This window comes from Nomascus leucogenys, chromosome 7b, assembly GCF_006542625.1.
Source record: "Nomascus leucogenys isolate Asia chromosome 7b, Asia_NLE_v1, whole genome shotgun sequence".
NCBI classification, from domain to species: Eukaryota; Metazoa; Chordata; class Mammalia; order Primates; family Hylobatidae; genus Nomascus; species Nomascus leucogenys.
This window is the reverse complement of record NC_044387.1, coordinates 27,006,051-27,026,460: the sequence shown is the minus strand read 5'-3', so window position 1 is coordinate 27,026,460 and position 20,410 is coordinate 27,006,051. Positions and strand designations below refer to the sequence as shown.

General features: G+C 35.3%; 1 protein-coding gene across 4 annotated transcripts in view; it reads right to left on the bottom strand.

Moving 5' to 3' along the window:
• Window positions 1–20,410, bottom strand: part of SCLT1 (sodium channel and clathrin linker 1) — a 202,696-nt gene that overhangs the window by 154,486 nt on the left and 27,800 nt on the right. For 2 of the 4 annotated variants that reach the window (XM_030815705.1, XM_030815704.1), the window contains exons 3-5: window positions 10,090–10,148; window positions 9,487–9,559; window positions 5,174–5,229 (exon numbers count right to left, since the gene is read on the bottom strand). In XM_030815705.1, the coding sequence (XP_030671565.1) occupies window positions 5,174–5,229; window positions 9,487–9,559; window positions 10,090–10,148 (188 nt within the window). Of the gene's footprint in view, window positions 1–2,736; window positions 4,239–5,173; window positions 5,230–5,327; window positions 6,331–9,486; window positions 9,560–10,089; window positions 10,149–20,410 lie in introns of those variants that run through there. The other 2 variants (XM_030815706.1, XM_030815707.1) reach the window with 2 other exon arrangements.

Here is a 20,410-nt window from a genome sequence, read left to right as displayed (position 1 = left end):
TTTCTGGGCTAGCATTGAAAAATAATGGCTTTATTATTGTTTTTGTAAATACATACATGAACTCCTTCCCAAATTTCAAATAGATAATAAACATTTACTATACTGTATTCATAGGATATTGTCAGCACAAATGAATGGCATAATTAGGGAAAGTAAAATCAAATTTAATATCACACCATTGATTATCATTAGTCAAATTATGAAAGCACATCAATAAATATGTGTTTAAAATAATTCCATTGTATAATGCTATTTAAATCTGTAACATATTTAGTTGTAATCTAAAAAAATAAATATGAGGCTATCAGAAAATAAAAAATAACAAGATGCCAAATATCACTACATACTAGATTCATATACTAACTACTTTATATACTAAATAGTAACTTTATAATCTTGAAGTTTTATGTCTGTGTTCTAAAGCTATATATATATATATGTCTAAATAAATATCTTAAGATAGTTTTAAATTTCAAAAAAAACTTTTTAGTGACTGTTAAAGACTAGTTTAAGAGATTCTGCAGTGAAAGAACATTCCATGTATTAGGGATTAGTAAACTTTTTATGTAAAGGGCCAGAGAGTACATAAATATTTTAGGTTTTGTGAGCCATTCAATCTCTGTCACGACTATTCAATTTCATAGTCACATAAAACAAAGCAGCCATCAACGAGATTTAAATGACTAAGCATGGCTATGATCCAATAAATTTTATTTATAAAAAGATGTGGCAGGCCAGATTTGACCCATGATCTACAGTTTGTGAACCCCTGACAGATGTAATTAAATCTCTTTATTAGTACACTTAGGCTACAAGTAATAAAACACCCAAAAAATAAATAAGAACAGTCATTTCTGTATATTTTATTCACTAATGTATCTCAAAGCCTTAAATGGTGCCTGACATTTAGTAATCACTCAACGGTTGCGAATGACTATTTTCTTACTTTACCTAATATTAAGTTGGAAGGTATATAGTTCCAGATTTGCTTCAGTAGCTCAATAATATCACTTGAGGACTTTGCAAAGGTTTCCTCATGTTTCTCTTCTTCTAATCTTCTCATGTTGCTGATACCTACACTCATAGTTTAAAAATGGCTATGGCAGCTTCACACATCACTTTCTAAAATGACAAGGAGCAGGAAAAGGGGAAGGCTTTCTGTTAGGCAACAGGGGTACCTTAATGGCACCGGTTCTGGGTTCTTCTCCCCTCCTTGACCGGGCACTGTCTGAACCCGCCAAAGGAGGGCCAATCAGAAAGAAGCATCTCCTGCCTTCCCTTGGGCCCGCCCCACGTAGGCCCAAGGGATATAAAACCCAGCACACCAGCAGCTCTCTCTCTCTCTTCTCTTCTCTTTTCTCTCTCCCCCGCGCGACCTGACCTTTACCTCTCCAATAAAGATCTCTTGGCTGCCACCGGCGTCGTCTCTGACTAGCCTGTAGCCCTTTACTTTCTTTTTGCCCTCTCTCCTCTTATCAGAGAGAAAAACTTTTTCAGAAGCTCCACAAGAGACTTTCCTTTATATCTCACTGGCTAAAACTAGGTCACATGTCCACTTCCAAACCAATTCCTGGCAAAAAGACATAAAAACTGGTTTAGGTCAATGATTTACTATCTCAGGTTATGGAAGAAGCTCATCTTCCCTGAGCACATTGCCACTGTAACAAAATTAGGGTTATGTGACTATGTATGAAGGAAAAAAAACAGCTCTTGTACTAGCAACAGATGGTGTCTTCCATACCCTTAATAGTAAAATAAAAAAGGACAATAATAAAATTTACTTTGTATTTACTTAGTATCAGAAAATGCTGTACATGTATTCATTCATTTACTCAATTATCTTACTCAATTTCCTTCCTCTGGAAAGCTATGAGAGGAGGAAAAAATAATATTGAGAAAGAAACAAGACAAAACAAAAACCTCTATAATCTCAACATGAAATACATTTCAAGGATTTAAAAATGGAAGGGAGCATGATAATAATATGTATTTTTTTTACATTTTCCTCAGTCTGAGTTTTATAAAATGACTTCATTATTTCCTATTGTAGTAAATTCTCAGATAATATACTCTGATACGCAAATGTAAGTATTAAAATTTTTCCAAAATTCAGTAATGTGAAATTGCATACTTTTACATAATCCACAACTTTGCTGCCTTCCATTATTTAGACCTGTCCATGTATATAAATTTAAGGTATTTTCTTTAAAAAGAATAAATTCTTTTGATTTTGTAGTCCTTAGCCGCAATATATAATTAAAAGTAGGATGTTTCTTAATGACATAATTAGTAGAGTTCACTTTAAAACCTGATTAACACTTTCAAGTTACCAAGTGTCTTTAATAAACTTAGAATCCATTTTTTTGCACTTTCCTATTGTACTAGGAATAAACATACTCATGAGACATGACTGCATTACCATTAAATAGGTGAAGGCAGATTTTAAAGACTGGCTTCAAAAGACCTGCATATGAAAGGAATAATATAAAGTCCAATATAGGAAACAATTAAATGATTATCTCAACCATAAAATACCTTGTCTATTCTCAGCACATTAAAATACAAGCTTTATCTAAGTATATTGGTGATTCAGAAATCTTTATAATATTCTTTACTAGGAAGAGTACATTCCTGCTTAATAAGTATTTTGGAAAAGAATAGTAAATCATAAAATACTAAGATTAAAAAAAATTTCCCATGGGAAAAAAACAAAACTAAATGAGAAAAACCAAAAGCCCAATTAAAAGATGTACTTTATTTTGCACTTCAGTAAACACTGACAGCTTAAATATGTGAAGTTTTTGGAAATTAGAAGGAAAGAAAACTAATGGAAAATACAAGGAAGAGAGAAAATCATGAAATAGCCAAAGGCAAGACAATTCCGTGGGTGTGCTATATAATTTTAAGGAACAGCATGTATTAACTTAAATATAGCTACACTAAAATAAAAATAAATATAATAAAAATAAAAATAAAATTATAATATAGAAAAATACAAATAAAACAATGTCGAACTTTAAAAGAGCCCATGTTTTGAATAAATTTAGAACTCAAAAACTTTTGGATTTTTAGTCTAGTTAAAAGTCAACAAAAAATGATGTCTCAGATTTCAGTCCAGTTATATGAATTTTACGGGTTAAAGTTAAGAAACTGGGTATGGAAAAGCTTTAAGCATTTTTTAGCAGCAAATATAAGAGAAGATCTCTATGACTTAGGCTGAGAAAGGACTTCTTACAGGAGATACAAAGAACAATAACCACAGGAGAAGAGTGAGAGATTTACTTTAAGTTAAAAAAAAAAAAAAGAAAAAAATTCTGTTCATCAAACACACCACAGTCTGGGAATATACATTTGAAACACCTATTATCGAATGCGTTGTATGAACCACTGGCACTCATTATTTATTTCTCTCCCCTTCCATATTCTGGCCTCTGTCCCAGGGGCAGAAAGTCCAAAACTACATTGCCCAGATGTCTTGCAGCTGAAGTTGTGCATAAGATTAAAATTTTACCAGTGAGAGGCATTTAAGGGAGATACAGAAGGTAGAAGTGAGCTGAGATCATTTTTTTCTGTTGATATGGTGGCTGGTAAGTAAAACTGGATAGACAAAAATGTCTCTTGTAGTCAATATCCTATGGCCCTTTTTCCAATATCAAGTCTCCAGTTTTATGGAAATGATGCTGCCATGGTAGTAATTGCGATGGTGGTAGCACCATAAATTCCTAACCTCAGGATTATAGTCTCTGAGGTGTAATTGTAAAACCAATGATTTAGTAGCACTTAAATGTAAGTGAATTAAATCCTTTCTTGTTTGAAATTTCTAGAATGGTTATTGTTTACTGTGTTGAGACTGACTGGCAAATTTTCAGAATACAGATCACATAATGCACTTTGACAATTTAATAAGAACAAGATAAGTAGAAATGGGGAAAATGTATGAACAAGCATTTTAAGAGAAAAGAAAACCACATAGGTAAATAAACATATAAAAATGGTCAACAATGGGAGGCTGAGGCAGGCAGATCATGAGGTCAGGAGATTGAGACCATCCTGGCTAACACGGTGAAACCCTGTCTCTACTGAAAATACAAAAAAATTAGCTGGGCGTGGTGGCGGGTGCCTGTAGTCCCAGCTACTGGGGAGGCTGAGGCAGGAGAATGGCGCGAACCCGGGAGGCAGAGCTTGCAGTGAGCCAAGATCGCACCACTGCACTCCAGCCTGGGAGACAGAGCAAGACTCTGTCTCAAAAAAAAAAAAAAGTCAACAATATTAGTATTCAGGAAAATGCAAATTAAAACCACAATAAAAAAGTATTTAACAGCCAAAATGATGAAAATTAAGAAGCTTAACAAGAGCTACAGGTATTAAAAGACATAGATCAATATAAACTCATAAATATCACTGGTAAGAATGTAAATTGGTATACCTATTTTGGAAATTAAGTTGATATTATATTGCAAAATTGATATTCATATAACCTATAATCCAGCAACTTCCTTCCTTGAAACTCTTGCACTTGTGTATGTTATTGACTAAAAAAGTAAGTCCTAGAACACTAGATGATACCATTTTTATACAGTCTTTAAAAATATAAAACTAAAAAGTATATCTCTTGGAGATACACATACCTATAAAAAAACAGTAAAAGCAAAGGAATGATAAACACAAAATTCAAGATACTGTTTATCTCTGGCAGATAGAAAGAGAAGGATGGGAAATGGAAGAAAAACATGGATAGATGCACCAGCACTGGCAACATTTTAACATTCAAGCTGAGTGGTAGGCTGAAAAGTTTTCATTTTATCAATGTTTTCTAATATACATATATATTATATACATATATATTATATACTACATTATTGATTGCTAATATTGGTAAGGTGCTTATTTTGTATGCTACTCCAAGTACTTACTTTATCCCTTACAGTCAGCCCTATGAAATAGGTTCTATTATTATCTCTAATTTATAGAAGAGGACACTAAAGTAGAAAGGGAAGTAACCTGTCCAGGGTCACACAGCTAACAAGTAATCGAGCCAGGAGTCAAATAGAAAATCAGGCCCCAGGGTCCACATTCTTAACTATTAATACTATAGCTATCAAATATCAAATAACAAAAATAAAAGTTACCTAAGACAATAATAAAAGATAAAACCAATAGTTAATTGATTTACCTTTCATTTTCCTTGATGACATTTTCAAGTTGTAGTTTCATCTCACCCACCTGTTTCTGAAAGAATAAAATATGGTGTGGCAATACATTTTCCAGACAATCAGATCTCCATTAAGTAGACCACTCACGTAAGCAATCAGATTCTGACACTAGTCTACAGATATGAAAGACTTATTCTTTATTTCTAACAACGGGATAATTAATATGGATAATTTACTAATAAACAGAACACAATAAAACATTCATTTTAAATAGAATATAAATAAAATAGAAATATTTTATGTAACATGGTGAGAAATGTTTATAAATGTAATTCCTATGACTTGTAGTTGTGAAAAACAGATGGAAGATATTCTGGAGTATGTCACTATAACAAATACCAGATGGTTCCTGTATCTTGAATGTATATCTTAGTTAATTCACCTCAGTTAAGGTGATAAGCATATATATTTTTCTAGTATTTCAAAAGGCAAAATGCTAACAGTAAAGAAGAAAATAGAGGTCTTTTTTTAGCAGTCATTCATTCAGTCTCTGATTCACCACCTTCATTAACTATCTAAACTCTCTGTACCATACAAGGCTGCTAAGGTAAACAGACATGCTTATTGAAAAATAGTAGGAAAGATGGTTAAAAAAAATCCTAACTAAAATACAAGGAAGAATAAAATGCACACTAGAAAGGGAATTAAATGAAGGTCTGATTAATGCTCTCTGAAGGAGTAAAAAGATGTTAGGATTTCAAAAGAAAAGAAAGAGCATTTAAAGTTGGCGAAAATATGAGTAAAAGCAAAATAGCAAAAAATAAGTAGTCAACTCTCAGTATAAGTGTGAATGGGCAAATGGAGAGCGCGCGCGCGCGCACACACACACACACACAAAACCCTGAATTTACATGTAAAAGCATGCAAAATCTCACTTAAAACTGTAACCAATTCATGATTGTGTATTAGTCTTGATGGTGCTTCCTAGGCTAAAGGAGAGAAGCTTATCCTGGAGTACACTTTCGCAAGGGCCAGGTGGAACAGGCAGTTCTGCAAGCCTTTTTCTCTCCCTTTCAACCAGAGAAGATCAAGGCAGCTTGGTCTAGGAGATCAGAATAGCAAATTCTAACTATAAATTTGGTTTGAAAGGTGAACTTTTCCAAGGCCCCCGTTATGCCTGAAACACAATTAAACCAACATGGATTAATTCACTACCAGATAATTGAGCACTGATCATATATGGACTGATACAGTGAGATATAAAATCAGAAAGACAGGTACAGGGTTTTAAGAATGCCATGGCAAGTGGTTTGGATTTATTGTAGCCATTATCTTAATTTTATAGTTTTTAAATAATTTTTTTCCCCCTAAGATGAGTGTGAGAGCACGATCACAGCCCACTGCAGCCAATAAACTGATCTTTAAAAGTTGCAAAACTATCAGTGCATCTTAAAGAATATTTATTACTCTTAATTATGTAAGATATATTCATTAGCTAAGACTAAAGATGGATTGTAACACTCTCACTATAAATTCCTGACTGTAAAATATTTCAAAATATTTACATTTGGAAGGAAGTGAAATCCACACAGTATTTCTCACATCATCAAATTCTTCCCTACTATTTATATTTTCTGGCAGAAAATCGTCCATATAGAGAATTGCAGTGCTACTTTTCCTGCTTTGGAGATATACTATTTTTTGACTAGGTCAATAAGTCATAAGAACTAATCCTTCTAATCAATCCATCTATCTGAGCAACCATTCTTAGCTGTCAACATTTTTTTTTCTATAAAAGAAGGAGCAATTATTTTTATCATCAAAGACTCAGGCTTTCTAGCATAGTTTATCTCTCTCTTGTAATTAACTGAGTGATCAACCTTTGGCGGTAAAGAATGCAAAATGGAAAAACAAAGTTAAACATCTTAGTAAAATGGCTGATTAAAGAAATACATGAATCAGATTACAAAAAATTTAAAAGAATTTAATTTCAAGATAATTAGCTATCCTATGTTATAACAACCAAAGTACATAATATGTTATTATAGGAATTTAGAGAGAGTAAATTCAGCAGCAACTTTAAATTCACTAGTCCTGAAAACAAAAGCAAAATACCATTTGTGCAAAAGAGAGCTTTCTGTTGCTCTTTGTCAGCTAGGAAGATTAAAAGACATTACTGTGCTTGTCCTAAATTTAAATAACTACAGGCTAAAAAATACACAGTAAAGACCAGGAAGACTTTATGATAAAACAGACACTATAATTTTAATGAAATGCTTTTATTTGACATTTGGGTCTACAGGACAACTTTATGTATTTGAGAAATAACCTTGGAAATGAAAGCCTAAATAATTTCAAATGCAGTGAAAGAACCTAATTTTATTTTTAGAAATTGGAAGCATTATGTGTTCTTTTAGTAAAGCTACATATCAATGCATTAATTGATAAATAAGGGCTTGTTAAGTTAGCTCTAATCATCTTCTTCCCATAAGCCCTGGCATTTAATCATTCATTAAATATTTAAGGGCCTACTATGTGCTACACTTGAAAGTACACAGTAGGATCCCTTCATGTCCGTGCATAAAAAGAAAAGGAAGTAAGGGAGAAAGTGCTTAGAGTCTGCCACACACACAGCCCGATTCTGAGGAAATCAGTCTCAGGGGTTGCTTTAATATATTTTATTTATTTATTTTTTTGAGACAGAGTCTTACTCTGTTGCCCAGGCTAGAGTGCAGTGGCATGATCTCGGCTCACTGCAGCCTCTCCCTCCCAAGTTCAAGTGATTTCTCCTGCCTCAGCCTCCCGAGTAGCTGGGATTACAGGTGTGTGGCCACCAGACCTGGCTAATTTTTGTATTTTTAGTAGAGATGGGATTTCATTATGTTGACCAGGCTGGTCTCGAACTCCTGACCTCAAGTGATCTGCATGCCTTGTCCTCCCAAAGTGCTGGGATTACAGACGTAAGCTACCACACCTGGCCAGGCTGCTTTAATATAAAGTCATTACACTCTCTTCCATTTGCATTAATGAAAGCCAACCCTGCCACCCTTGCTACAACTGTATTTATCCAGGAATTGGTATCTAAACCAAATCTAATCATGAGTATATTCAAGCTCTAATAAAGAGAGGTCATTGCCTCCTAATGGGTTTAGCTTGAGACATATAAGTTCTATTTAAGAAATACTTCTATTATATGGTTATCCCAGTATCAGAAAGGTCAAAATTTTAGGTGAAAATGTTAAAAGACATTTTCAGATCAAAGGAACACATTATAAATATTAGGCATACTCTAAACATGTAGCTCACTGAAACTCAAATTGTACCCTCAACAATTTTGTGCTATCATTCTAGTTCTCCATAAGCCCTGGGACCGAAAATGATAATCCATTCTGCAAGTAATGGGAGATGCAGACAGAATGAGGTAAGGAGGAAGGTCTGAAAGGATGAGAGACAGTTTTAGGTTAAAAAAAGACAGAGAGATGTAAGCAAACAATAATGACATTAAAAGATTCTTCTAAGCACCTAAGAAATAGCTCATGCAAGATAGCAAGAGCAAGGAAACACTGAATTAAAAGACAAAACTGAAGAGAGTATTTTTTTTCTTTGAGACAAGGTCCAGTTCTGTTGCCTAGACTGGAGTGCAGTGGCTTGACCACAGCCCACTAAAGCCTCGACCTCCAAGGCTCAAGCAATTCTCTCACTTCAGCCTTCTGAGTAGCTAGGACCACAAGTGCACACCACCACACCCAGCTAACTTCATTCCAGCACTTTGGGAGGCCGAGGCAGGCGGATCACGAGGTCAAGAGATCGAGACCATCCTGGCCAACATGGTGAAACTCCATCTCTACTAAAAACACAAAAATTAGCTGGGCATGGTGGCACATGCCTGTAATCCCAGCTACTCGGGAGGCTGAGGCAGGAGAATCGCTTGAACCAGGGAGTCAGAGGTTACAGAGAGCCGAGATTGCGCCACTGCACTCCAGCCTGGCAACAGAGTGAGATTCCATCTCAAAAAAAAGAAAAGAAAAAAAAAAGAGATGGGGTCTCACTACGTTACTCAGGCTGGTCTCAAGCTCCTAGGCACAAATGATCTTCCTGTCTCAGCCTCCCAAAGTGCTGGGATTATAGGCATGAGCCACCGCACCCAGCTAGAAGAGAATCTTTAAACATATGCACATATATACATTCACACATATTTACAGAGGGCCACCAATTGGTTAGTTACAGCAAATATTCTCTTTCTCATCAATGTCTTTTTAAAAAGACGGAGTCTATTTTACTTTTTATTTTCATAATAAAATATTACAAAAGCCTCATAACTATGATTTCATACCTGATAATATTTCAGCTGCCCATTTAGTTCTCCTAGGTGTTTATCATACTCAGTAATAAGAGGAGCTAAAAAGCTAAAAAAAAAAAAGACAATAAAAAATATAGCATATTCTGTTCCATCTAGTTTAATAAATACATAACAAGTGAAATAAATTACACATAAAAATTTTATGTTTAGTTTACTCATGCAATTAAAACTTTTCCCTTTTTTCCAAAACCAGGAGTTTTAAATATTTGCACAATTAATATTTTGGACTGAAAAATTCTTTGTTGTGGGGTGGCTAGACTGTGCACTGAAGGACGTTTAACAGCATCCTTGGCCTCTACCCATTAGATGGCAGCAGCAGCCTCACTTTCCACAGTAGTGACAAGCAAAAATGTTTCTAGACATTGCCAAATATCTTCTGGGGAAACGGGGTAAAGTCGTTCCTGTCTGAGAACTAATTTTGTAGACCCTGTAATACTTGCTTTTTCTTGTCAATTCAAGAACAAAGCATTTAAGTTTAATAACAGCAGACCATAAAACAAACATTCCTGATACTGAATTATTCTAATAATAATTAAATATAACTAAGAAAATGATATTATTCTGGTAATACTTTACCTTTGGTCAAATACTAGGTTTTCAAGTGTGTCGTCTCCTTCTCCTTGGCAGACAGCTTTCTATAAAAGAATGTACATCTTAAAATGTGTTCTCACATCATTCTAGCCAAAATTGATAGTGATATAATATTAAATGCAATTAAATTTTCATAACCTTAGAAACTCTATGTAATTCAAAATGAGAGAAAAAGAAAAAACAATAATCTCAATTTATACTGAAATGCATTTGGTATATTTAATACCCATGCATAATAAAAACCATTGGCAAATTAGAAATTTGAGGATTTTTTCTTAATTTGATAAAAATATCTGCCAGAAATCTACATCAATTATAATTTAAAGGTTGAAAAGCAAGATGGAAAGCTATTATTATTTACAAACAATTTGGCCATTTACCTAAAAACTCAGTATAATCTACCAATTATTAGAACTAGTAAGATAATACACTAAAAGTCACCAGACAGAAGATGAACACTTAAAAAAAAAAATTGGTAGCTTTTTCAAATACCAGCAATAATTAGAAAATGTAACCAAAAAAAATCCTATTCACTAGTATGACAAACAATATCTGGGAATAAAGCAAACAAAAAATGGTACAGGAGCTTATTGAGCAAATTAGCTTTACTAAAGGATATAAAAGGAAATCTAAACAAACATGGTAATATAACATTCAGGTATGTGTGGAACGGTCAATATTTTGAGAATGTCAGCTCTCTAAAATTCACCACAACTTCATTGCACTCAAAAATGAAGTTCCAATAGAATAATTTATAAAACTTGATCTTAAATAAATCCTAAAGTTCCCTGAATGAGTAAGTATGAAAAATTAGCCAAGATAATCTCACCAAAAAAAAAAAAAAAAAAAAAAGGAAAAGAAAAAAGAAAGAGGGAAGAACTTGGTTACTACATAGCAAAACACCACAATGCTACAGCAATTTAAACAGTATGCTACAGGTACAGTAACAAACATAACAGTATAACAAACCCAGGAATAGATTCAAGCATTTATAGGTATGTGGTATATAAAAGAAGAGGAATTATAATTGAATGGACACAGTACTGCTATCCAACAAATAGTACTGGGTAACAAAACAAAATTAGCTTCTAGCACATACTAAATGGAAAAATATAGATAAAAATCCAAACGTTGTTAAAATTTTAACAACTATTGAAAGAAAATGCATTATTGACCTTGAGTTAGACAATGCTTTCTTAACGTCACAAATGCAGAAATTTTTGTCTGTTTTGTTTGCAAATATCCCAAACAGTGCCTGCCATACTTTTTTGCTCAAATTACATTTGTTAACTGGAAGACACCCGGAGCAAAATCTATAAATGGAAAGACTGACACATTTTACAACATCCAAATTTAAAACTTCTATACAGCTAAAGACACCAAAAGCAAAGTTAAAAGACCTATAGCATTCATAACATGACCAGAAATTTTGTATCTATGGCATATGGAGAAACATTTAAACACAAGATGTACGAGGTTTTTCAGTGGTGCCTTCACTATTAAACATAGCTAACAAAATGTCTTTTAACAGAATAAATAAAAAATGATACAATAGAATCCATAAGTAGTTCAAGAAATTAATTAAATTCATATGTATCAAAATATATATATCATAAAAAACAAAGAAATTATTTCTAGGGGTGGAAAGAAGAAAATAGGACAGAGAAGAAAGGTGCTCAAAGGGATCACTAAAAGCATCTGTAATGTTCTGGCTTTTTGAAGGGAGAAAGTATTTATGATCACATACATATTAAAGAGCAATTTAAAAACATAATTCAAAGAAGCCTCTGAATTCTAAACTTTCACTTAATTAATTTTTAACATCTTATTCAGGTCCCAGGGCTTATGGAGAACTAGAATAATAGCACAAAATTGTTGAGGGTACAATTTGAGTTTCAGTGAGCTACATGTTTGGAGTATGCCTAATATTTATAATGTGTTTCTTTGATCTGAAAATGTCTTTTAACATTTTCACCTAAAATTTTGACCTTTCTGATACTGGGATAACCATATAATAGAAGTATTTCTTAAATAGAACTTGTATGTCTCAAGCTAAACCTATCAGGAGGCAATGACCTCTCTTTACTAGAGCTTGAATATACTCATGATTGGATTTGGTTTAGATACCAATCCAATACCAATCTACTCATTCTCACCATTCTCTGCCTCTTTCATGGTATGTCTTTATTATTATTATTGTTCCTTGCTTATTTGCCTGTCTCTTCCTATAACTCTACAATCCATCCAATGGATAAGGACTATGAATTGTTTGTTCATCTTTGTATTATTTACTGTACCTCCCATGGGCCCTTACACGTAGTAGGTACAGACTCATTCTCATTCCTCATAATTGGTCTGTTCAGGTTTTCTATTTCTTCTACATTTAATCTTGGAGGGTTCTGGGAACTTATCCATTATTGCTAGGTTTTCTAATTTATTGACATATAATTGTTCACAATAGTCCCATTGATCCTTTGTATTTGTATTTCTTTTTTTTTTTTTGAGAGGGAGTCTCGCTCTGTTGCCCAGGCTGGAGTGCAGTGGCAGGATCTCGACTCACTGCAACCTCCACCTCTCAGGTTCAAGTGATTCTTGTGCCTCAGCTATCCAAGTAACTGAAATTACAGACACCCACCACCATGCCTGGCTAATTTTAGTATTTTTAGTAAAGACAGGGTTTCACCATGTTGGCCAGGCTGCTCTTAAACTGGCATCAGGTGATGCGCCCACTTTGGCCTCCCAAAGTGCTGGGATTACAGGCATGAGCCACCATGCCTGGCCCAATCCCTTGTGTTTCTGTGGTATCATAATGTCTCATTTTTTCACTTCTGACTTTATTTGGATCTTTTCACGTTTTCCTTGGTTATTTTGCCATGGTTTGTTGTTTATCTTCTCAAATAATGAATTTTTCATTTTGTTGATCTTTCGTATTGGTTTTTTAGTGCCAATTTTGTCCATTTCTACTCTGACATTTATTATTTCTTTCCCTATACTATTTTTTGTGTTTGATTTGTTCTTGCCTTTCTAGTTCCTTCAGATGTTTCATTAGGTTAATTGAAGTCTATTTTTTTGATGTAGGCATTTATTGCTATAAATTTACCTCTTTTGCTGTATCCCATTGTTTTTGGTATACTGTGTTTCCATTTTCACTTGTTTCAAGAAATTTTCAAATTTCCTTCTTAATTTCTTCATTGACCTATTGGTCATTCAGGAGCATGTTGTTTAATTTCCATGTATATGTACAGTTTCTAATGTTCCTCTTGCTACTGAATTATAGTTTTATTCCACTGTGGTCATAAACAATATTTGAAATATTTTAATCGTTTTAATTTTGTTGAGACTTGTTTTGTGGCCTAATATGATATATCCTGGAGAATGTTCCATGTGTTGATGAAAATAGCATGTATTCTTCAGTTGTTTAATAAAAATTTATATAAATGCATGTGGGATCCATTTGGTCTGTAGTTTAAATCTAATGTTTATTGTTTTTCTGTCTAGATGATCAGTCCAATGCTGACAGTGGGGCGTTAATGCCACCATCTATTATTGTATTAGAGTCTATCTGTCACTTTAGATAAAATATTTACAATTGTTTTATTTATTCTTGATCACAGGACTTCCTTTATCTTCCTTTACATATCTGTATGCTCTGGTGTTGGGTGTATATATATTTAAAAAGATTATATCCTCCTTCCTGAATTGATCATCATGATATAATTGAATTCATCATTATAAAATGACTTTGTGTTTGTTTCCAGTTTTTGATTTAACATCTGTATTATCTTACATAAGAAGTAGCCACCTTTGTTTGATTTTTGTTTTCATTTGAGTAGAGTATCTTTTCCCATGCCTTCTCTTTCCATCCATATGTATGTTTACAGCTGAAGTGAGTTTGTTGAAGGCAGCATATAACTGGGTGATAGCTTTTTATCCATTCAGCGTGTCTTTATATTTTAGGTGGGAAATGGAATCCATTTAGATTCATGGTTATTATTGCCAGTTAAGGACTTACTCCTGTCACTTTGTTATTTGTCTTCTGGTGGTTTTGTATATCCTTTTGTTCCTGTTTTTCTCTTATTATTGTGGTTTGGTAGTTTTCTCTAGTGATAAGGTTTGATGCTTTTTCCATTTCTCCTTCATGTATCTGCTCCACCAGTGAGTTTTGTATTTTTATGTGCTTTCATGATAGCAATTATTGTATTTTGCTTTCAAAAATAGGACTCTCTTGAGCATTACTGTAGGGCTGACAGAGTGGTCATGAATTTTCTCAGTTTGTGTTTGTCTGGGAAAAACTTTCTCCCTCATTTCTGAAGGAGAGTGTTGCTCGGTATAATATTCTTGGCTGATACTGTTTTTCTTCTTTTGGTACTTTGATCATTCTCTCCTGTCCTGTAAGGTTTCTGCAGAGAAACGCTGTTGGTCTAATTACAGATTCTTTTATATGTGACTTGCTGCTTACCTCTAGCTAGCTTTAGAATTTTCTCTTTGTCTTTGACTTTTGAAAATTTGTCTGTAATATACCTCAGAGAAGACCTGTTTGGGTTAAGTCTCTTTGGGGATGTTTGAATTTCCTGGATCCAGATGTCCATATCTCTCCATAGCCTTGGGAAGTTTTCAGCTATTATTTCATTAATAGGTTTTCTATGCTTTTCCCTTCTCTTCTCCTTCTGGAAAGCTCATAATATGAATATTTGTTTGCCTAATGGTGTTCCATAAATACTGTAGACTTTGTTATATTTATTTTTTTCTGCAGAAAATATTTCAAGCAACCCATCTTCAAGTTCTGAGATTCTTTGTTCTGCTTGATCAAGTCTCTCCTTGAAGGCCTGGACTGTACTTTTCATTTAATTAATCAAATTCTTCAGTTGAAGAAACTGATTAATTTTAGTGATTTCTATCTTTGTTAAATTTCTTATTCATATTATGAATTCTTTGTCTGATTTCACTGAATTATCTACTGTATTATCTTTTACTTCATTGGGTTACCTTAGTGTCATTACATTGAATTCTTCTTCTGGAAATTCATTGATTTCCTTTTCATTGGGTTCTTTTACTAAAGACTTGTGTTCCTTTGGTGGTGACATATTTCCTTCCTTTTTCATGTTTCTTGTGTCCCTGCATTGATCCACACACCTGTTGGAACAATCACCTCTTCCACATCTTGTAGAGTAGTTTTCATAGAGAAATACTTTCACCTGCATTTGGGCTTTAGTATACCAGTTGGGAAGGGCATGGTAATTTTGTTTACAGATAAGTGCAATGGAATAGGGTCCATGAAGCTTTTTCAGCTGTAATTAATGTCAGCAGTAACTGTGGGTTTCTTAGTGGCCTAAGCTGTAGAAGTTTGTGGCAGTGGTGGTATGGATTGTTAATTTCCTTAATGTCAAGTATTCTTGGGGTCCTCCTATATTTAATTTCACCACAATAGGGAGACTTATCAAGAGGATCCCTGTTGTTCCCAGGTATGACATGGCCTACAAGTAGCTGCAGTGGCACTGGGTTCCTGGTGCAGGGTTTTGGAATGGCTGTGGGGTGAGATCTTAGGCTCAGCATTTCATCAATCCTTTGTGGTACCTGGGTTTGGGGGTTCAGGTTTACTCTTTGTGGCAGGTTTGGATGTAGAGTGCCCACACAGGCAGGATCTGGACTCTAAGACACCCCTATCCACTTGGGCCAAAGGGCTGCATTGTACTTGTGGTTCTATCCCTGGGTGGGGACAGGGCACAGCACTGGCCCAACTCCTGAGAAGAAAAGGTACTCTGGAGATTTGTGCCTGAGGAGCAGAGTAGACCTAGAAGTAAGGAACTTGAGCCAGTAGAATTCAGTGGCATCTCAGATACCAGGGGATAAGACACCATGTAGTGGTGACTATAGACCCTAGGATGGTAAGGCTTATCTGTATCTTACTTTCTGTGAGGGCAGGTGCGCAGCAGCAAGTTTCCCAGAATGGCAAAGCACAGTTGTCTTTTCAGCTTTGGGGGCATCAGAGAATAGCACAACAATAAATCCACTCCCTAGAAAGAAATAAATCCACTCCCTAGAAAGAAATGTGTCTCTGCAGCACAGACTCTAGTCCAGCTCCAGGGAAGCAGGGTATGAGATGTCTGGCCTGTAGGGTGGGGTGTTTCAGCTTAGTCACTGATGTTTCCTTGGGATAAGCACTCAGCTCCGACATGGCAGCAATTTCCCAGAAGGTGACAGCATACTTTAGATCAATCCTGGGGACAATGAGCATTCTGAGCGGTCTACACACCATTTTGCTGGAATGTGGGATGCTGCTTCAAATTGAGGCATTGAGGAGATGTGATTGCTCTGAGTGACTAAGGTGCTGTTTTCCTAGGAGACAGGGTACCATTTTGGGTCCAGTCTGGTGGTGGGGGCGTGGATGGGGTGAGGGGAAGGTAGAGTAGTTCCACCTCTGCCTGGCCCACAGGGAAGGGTGTAACAGTTTCTCACAGCTCAGTCTTGAGATGCTGAACCACTGAGATGGGGTGGCTGAAAAGCTGCTTAGCCTCAGTAATGAAGGGGAGCTATGCCTACTTGCCCCCAGAGCAAGGCACACTCCAACTGCAGTTTCAATTCCACAGTGCATAGCACACTAGTTGCATAAGCCACAGGGGTCAGGGTACAGTGTTGGTTCCTGGTTATGTGGACTCTAGGTAGCTCCCTCAGATAAGCTTAGTGACTTTGAGGATTGCAGGGGACCCCAGTGGCGAGGTCTGTAGCTGTCCAAGGAGTTAATGCAGGCTGCTGAGATCCTCTTGCTTACCTTTCCCAAGTAGAGAGAAATTCCTCCTTGTTCCTAGCTGGTCCCAGTTGGTGGTTAGTGTAATGGAAGCCTGTCATTTCCTTCCATTTTCTACATGGCCATTTTGAGTTTCTGTGCCCACTTGGGTTTCTGTTACTCCTCTGATGCACTCTGGCACTCACTCTCGGTTATTTTTGTTAAAATGAAGTTATTTGTTGTTCTGGCTATCTTTGTGAGGGGAATAATTGCTAGAGTCTTCTACTTTGCTATCTTGCAGATGTCACTTTTTCTCTTTTAACCTTTGTAGAGGAGGTAAAAGTGATTTATACACCATTACAGTGTCAGAATATTCTTGACTATAAACTTACTTTTATCAATGAGTTGATACTTTCATGTTTCAATATTTTAATAAGTAGTATCACTTTGCTTCAGCTTCAAGAACTCTTTAGCATCTTTTGTAAGTTGGGGCTAGTGGTAATGAATTCCCTCAGCTTTTGTTTGTCTAGGAAAAGCTTTATCTCTCCTTCATTTCTGAAGGGTAGTCTTGTTGGGTAAAGTATTCTTGGTTGACTTTTTTTTTTTCTTTCAGTACGTTCAATATGCCATCCCCCTGTCTCCTGATCTGCAAGGTATCTGTTGAGAAATCCATTGATTGCCTATGGAAGTTACTTTGTATGTTTTAAGTCCTTTTCTCTTGCTGCTTTTAGAATTAACTGTCTTTGATTTTTGACAATTGATTATAATGTGCCTGAGTAAAGTCATCTTTGGGTGAATCTGTTTGGGAAACTTTGGGTCTTATGTCTGACGTCCAGATGTCTCCCAAGATTTGGGAATTTTTCAGACATCATTTCTTTAAGCTTTGTGCTTCTTTTTTTCTCTCTCTTCCTTCTGAGACTCTCACAATCTGTGTATCACTTCTTTTGACAATGTCTCATAAATACCTTAAGCTTTCTTAATTACTTTTCAATCTTTTTTTTTTCTTGTCTGACTGGGTAATTTCAAATGACCTGCTTTCAAGTTCACAGATTCTTTCTTCTAATTGATCAAGTATAATGATAAAGCTCTCTATTGCACTTTTCATTTCATTAACTGTTTTATGTTGCTATCTTAACATCTGAATCAGTCTTATGTTGCCATCTTAACATATGAAGCACTCACCTCCTGTAGTCTTTACTAACTGGCTTTGGGAAGCAAACAGCTTCACCAAGCTTCTCTCAGACATTTTCAATAGATGTACCCACTTCATACCTTCAGCCATAACCTTTTAGGGAGAATTCCTAAGACTGTATGCTTTCTTTGGATCCCATTAAACTAGGCTGGGTGTTGAGAATATCCCATTTTTTTGTGTGGGGGGGGGAGGCTAGTGCCCTGAAATGCTCAAGTTTGTGTGCATTCTCTAAATCCCAAAGGGTTGTGCCAGCTGACTGTGCTTGCATTCCCCATCTAGGGGGTGCACATGACAGCCAGCCACGGGGAAGGAGGGCAGTAATGCATATGAAGAGTTGGAATCACCTGTGGGCCAGCTGGTGTGGTGGTACACCACAGGTTAGGTGTCCCAAACAGCTTATGAGTGGGTCTGCTGATAGAGTCTGCAAAGTGGTTAGTAGGATACATAGCCCTTTCTTGAGTTTCAAGCCTTGACTGTGAGTCCCTCCCTGTTCTCCCTGCTCCTGGTCTCTCCTGGACACTTAGCCAGGCTGATCCCATTATTCTGGGTGAGTCAAAAAGAGGTGGGTCTTTTCGAGTGTGCTACGCAGGTAGAGAAGCCAGGAGCTTACTCACTATGCTCTCACTTTCCTCTGTGGGAAGAATCACAGGTTGAGGGAATCTCTCTTGGAACCAAGCTGTGCCATCTTGGGGCAGGAGTGTGCAGGTGAACTGAAATTGTTCTTACATTCTTCAATGTGTCTATTTTCCAACAGTATTCTGGAACTTCTCTAGCCTTTAAACTCCTAGAAAGGGTGGTTGTCAAAATTGGTGCACTGTGGGGAGATGACAGTAGATAACACTTATTCTTCTATCTAGCCCTCTTTCAAATATTTTCTAATTGAATAGCTGGTTTTCTTTTTTCTTGTTTGTTAAACTGTTGAATTTTAAGAGTTCTATATAAATTTAACATAGTAATAAGCAGTCATATATATGGTTTGCAAATTTTTCTGTCAGTCTGTGGTATGTTTATTCATCCTCCCGTAACAGAGCCAAAGTTTTTAACATTAGTAAAGTTCAAATTTTCAATTTATAGACGTTGCTTTTTCCTTTTATGGACCATGCTCGTGATATCAAAAATTCTTTTTCTAGCTGTAGATTCTGAAGAGTATCTGCAAATGACCCTCAAAAATTTTATAGATTCACATCTTCAGTTTAATTCTATGAGCCACTTTGAGTTCACTTTCGTATAAGTTTTGAGATTTTCATTGAGATTACAGTCTGCTTGCCTTCTTTCTAGCTTTCAGCATTGTATTTTTGTTTCACATATAACATTCAATGCTTTTAGATGTACACAGTGAAAGGAATAAGGAAAAGTACATTTACACCATATTCCTGAAATTAGATGTCCATCCTACAATTTTTATGTGTCTAATTTTTAGTATTCTAAGTTCAAACTATTTTCTAGCTTAATTTAGAAATTTCCTTTGACTAGTAAGCCATTAGAAGCATACTGTTAAATTTCAAACCAACAGAGGATTTTCTGGTTAACTTTTTATTGTTGCTTTATAGCTAAATGCCACTGTGGTCAGAAAACAAATTATAAGTAATTTGAAATCCTTGAAATTTGTTGAAATTTATGACTCAGCATATGGTCAATTTTGGGAACTGCTCCATATGCACTGTAAAAGAACATGTACTCTATTTTTGTTGAGTTCAGTGTTCTACATAAGTCATTTAGGGGAATTTTGTCAATTGTGCTGTTTAGAACCTTTTATTTTTTTCTTTGCTCATTCTTGCTTATTCTCCATGGTGAAAGAATTCTCCCTTAAAAGTATATATTTGCTTCTTTTTTTAGTTTTGTCATTTTTTCTTTTGTACATTTTGAAGCTTGATGTTGGGTATAGAAGTATTAAAATTTACCACAGATTTAACTCCTTCACTTATTCATCTATAGTAATATTTCCTAGTTAAATCTATTTCATTTCATATCACTAGGCCTATGTTAGCTTTTTTTTAATTAATATTTTCATGGTGTAACTTTTTCTATCCTTTTCATTTTCAACCGTATTGTTGTTCACATAGTTGGCTTTGTGTGTGTGTATGTGTGTGCACTTTAAGTACTTAGAATGTTTAATTTATTCACATTTAATATAATTAATGTTCATAATAAAATAGAGTTGAAACGAGTTGGCAAAGCTTTTTTGTAAAGGGCCTGACCATAAATATTTGACTTTGCAAATAACATGGTTTTTGTTCCAACTATTCAAGCATGTTGCTGTAGCACAAATGGAGTCATAGACAATATATAAACAAATGACTATAGCTGTGTTCCAATAAATCTCTATCTAATGAAACGCACAGCGTGTGGGATTTGGCCAGTGGGCTATAGTTTGCTAAACTCTAAATTAC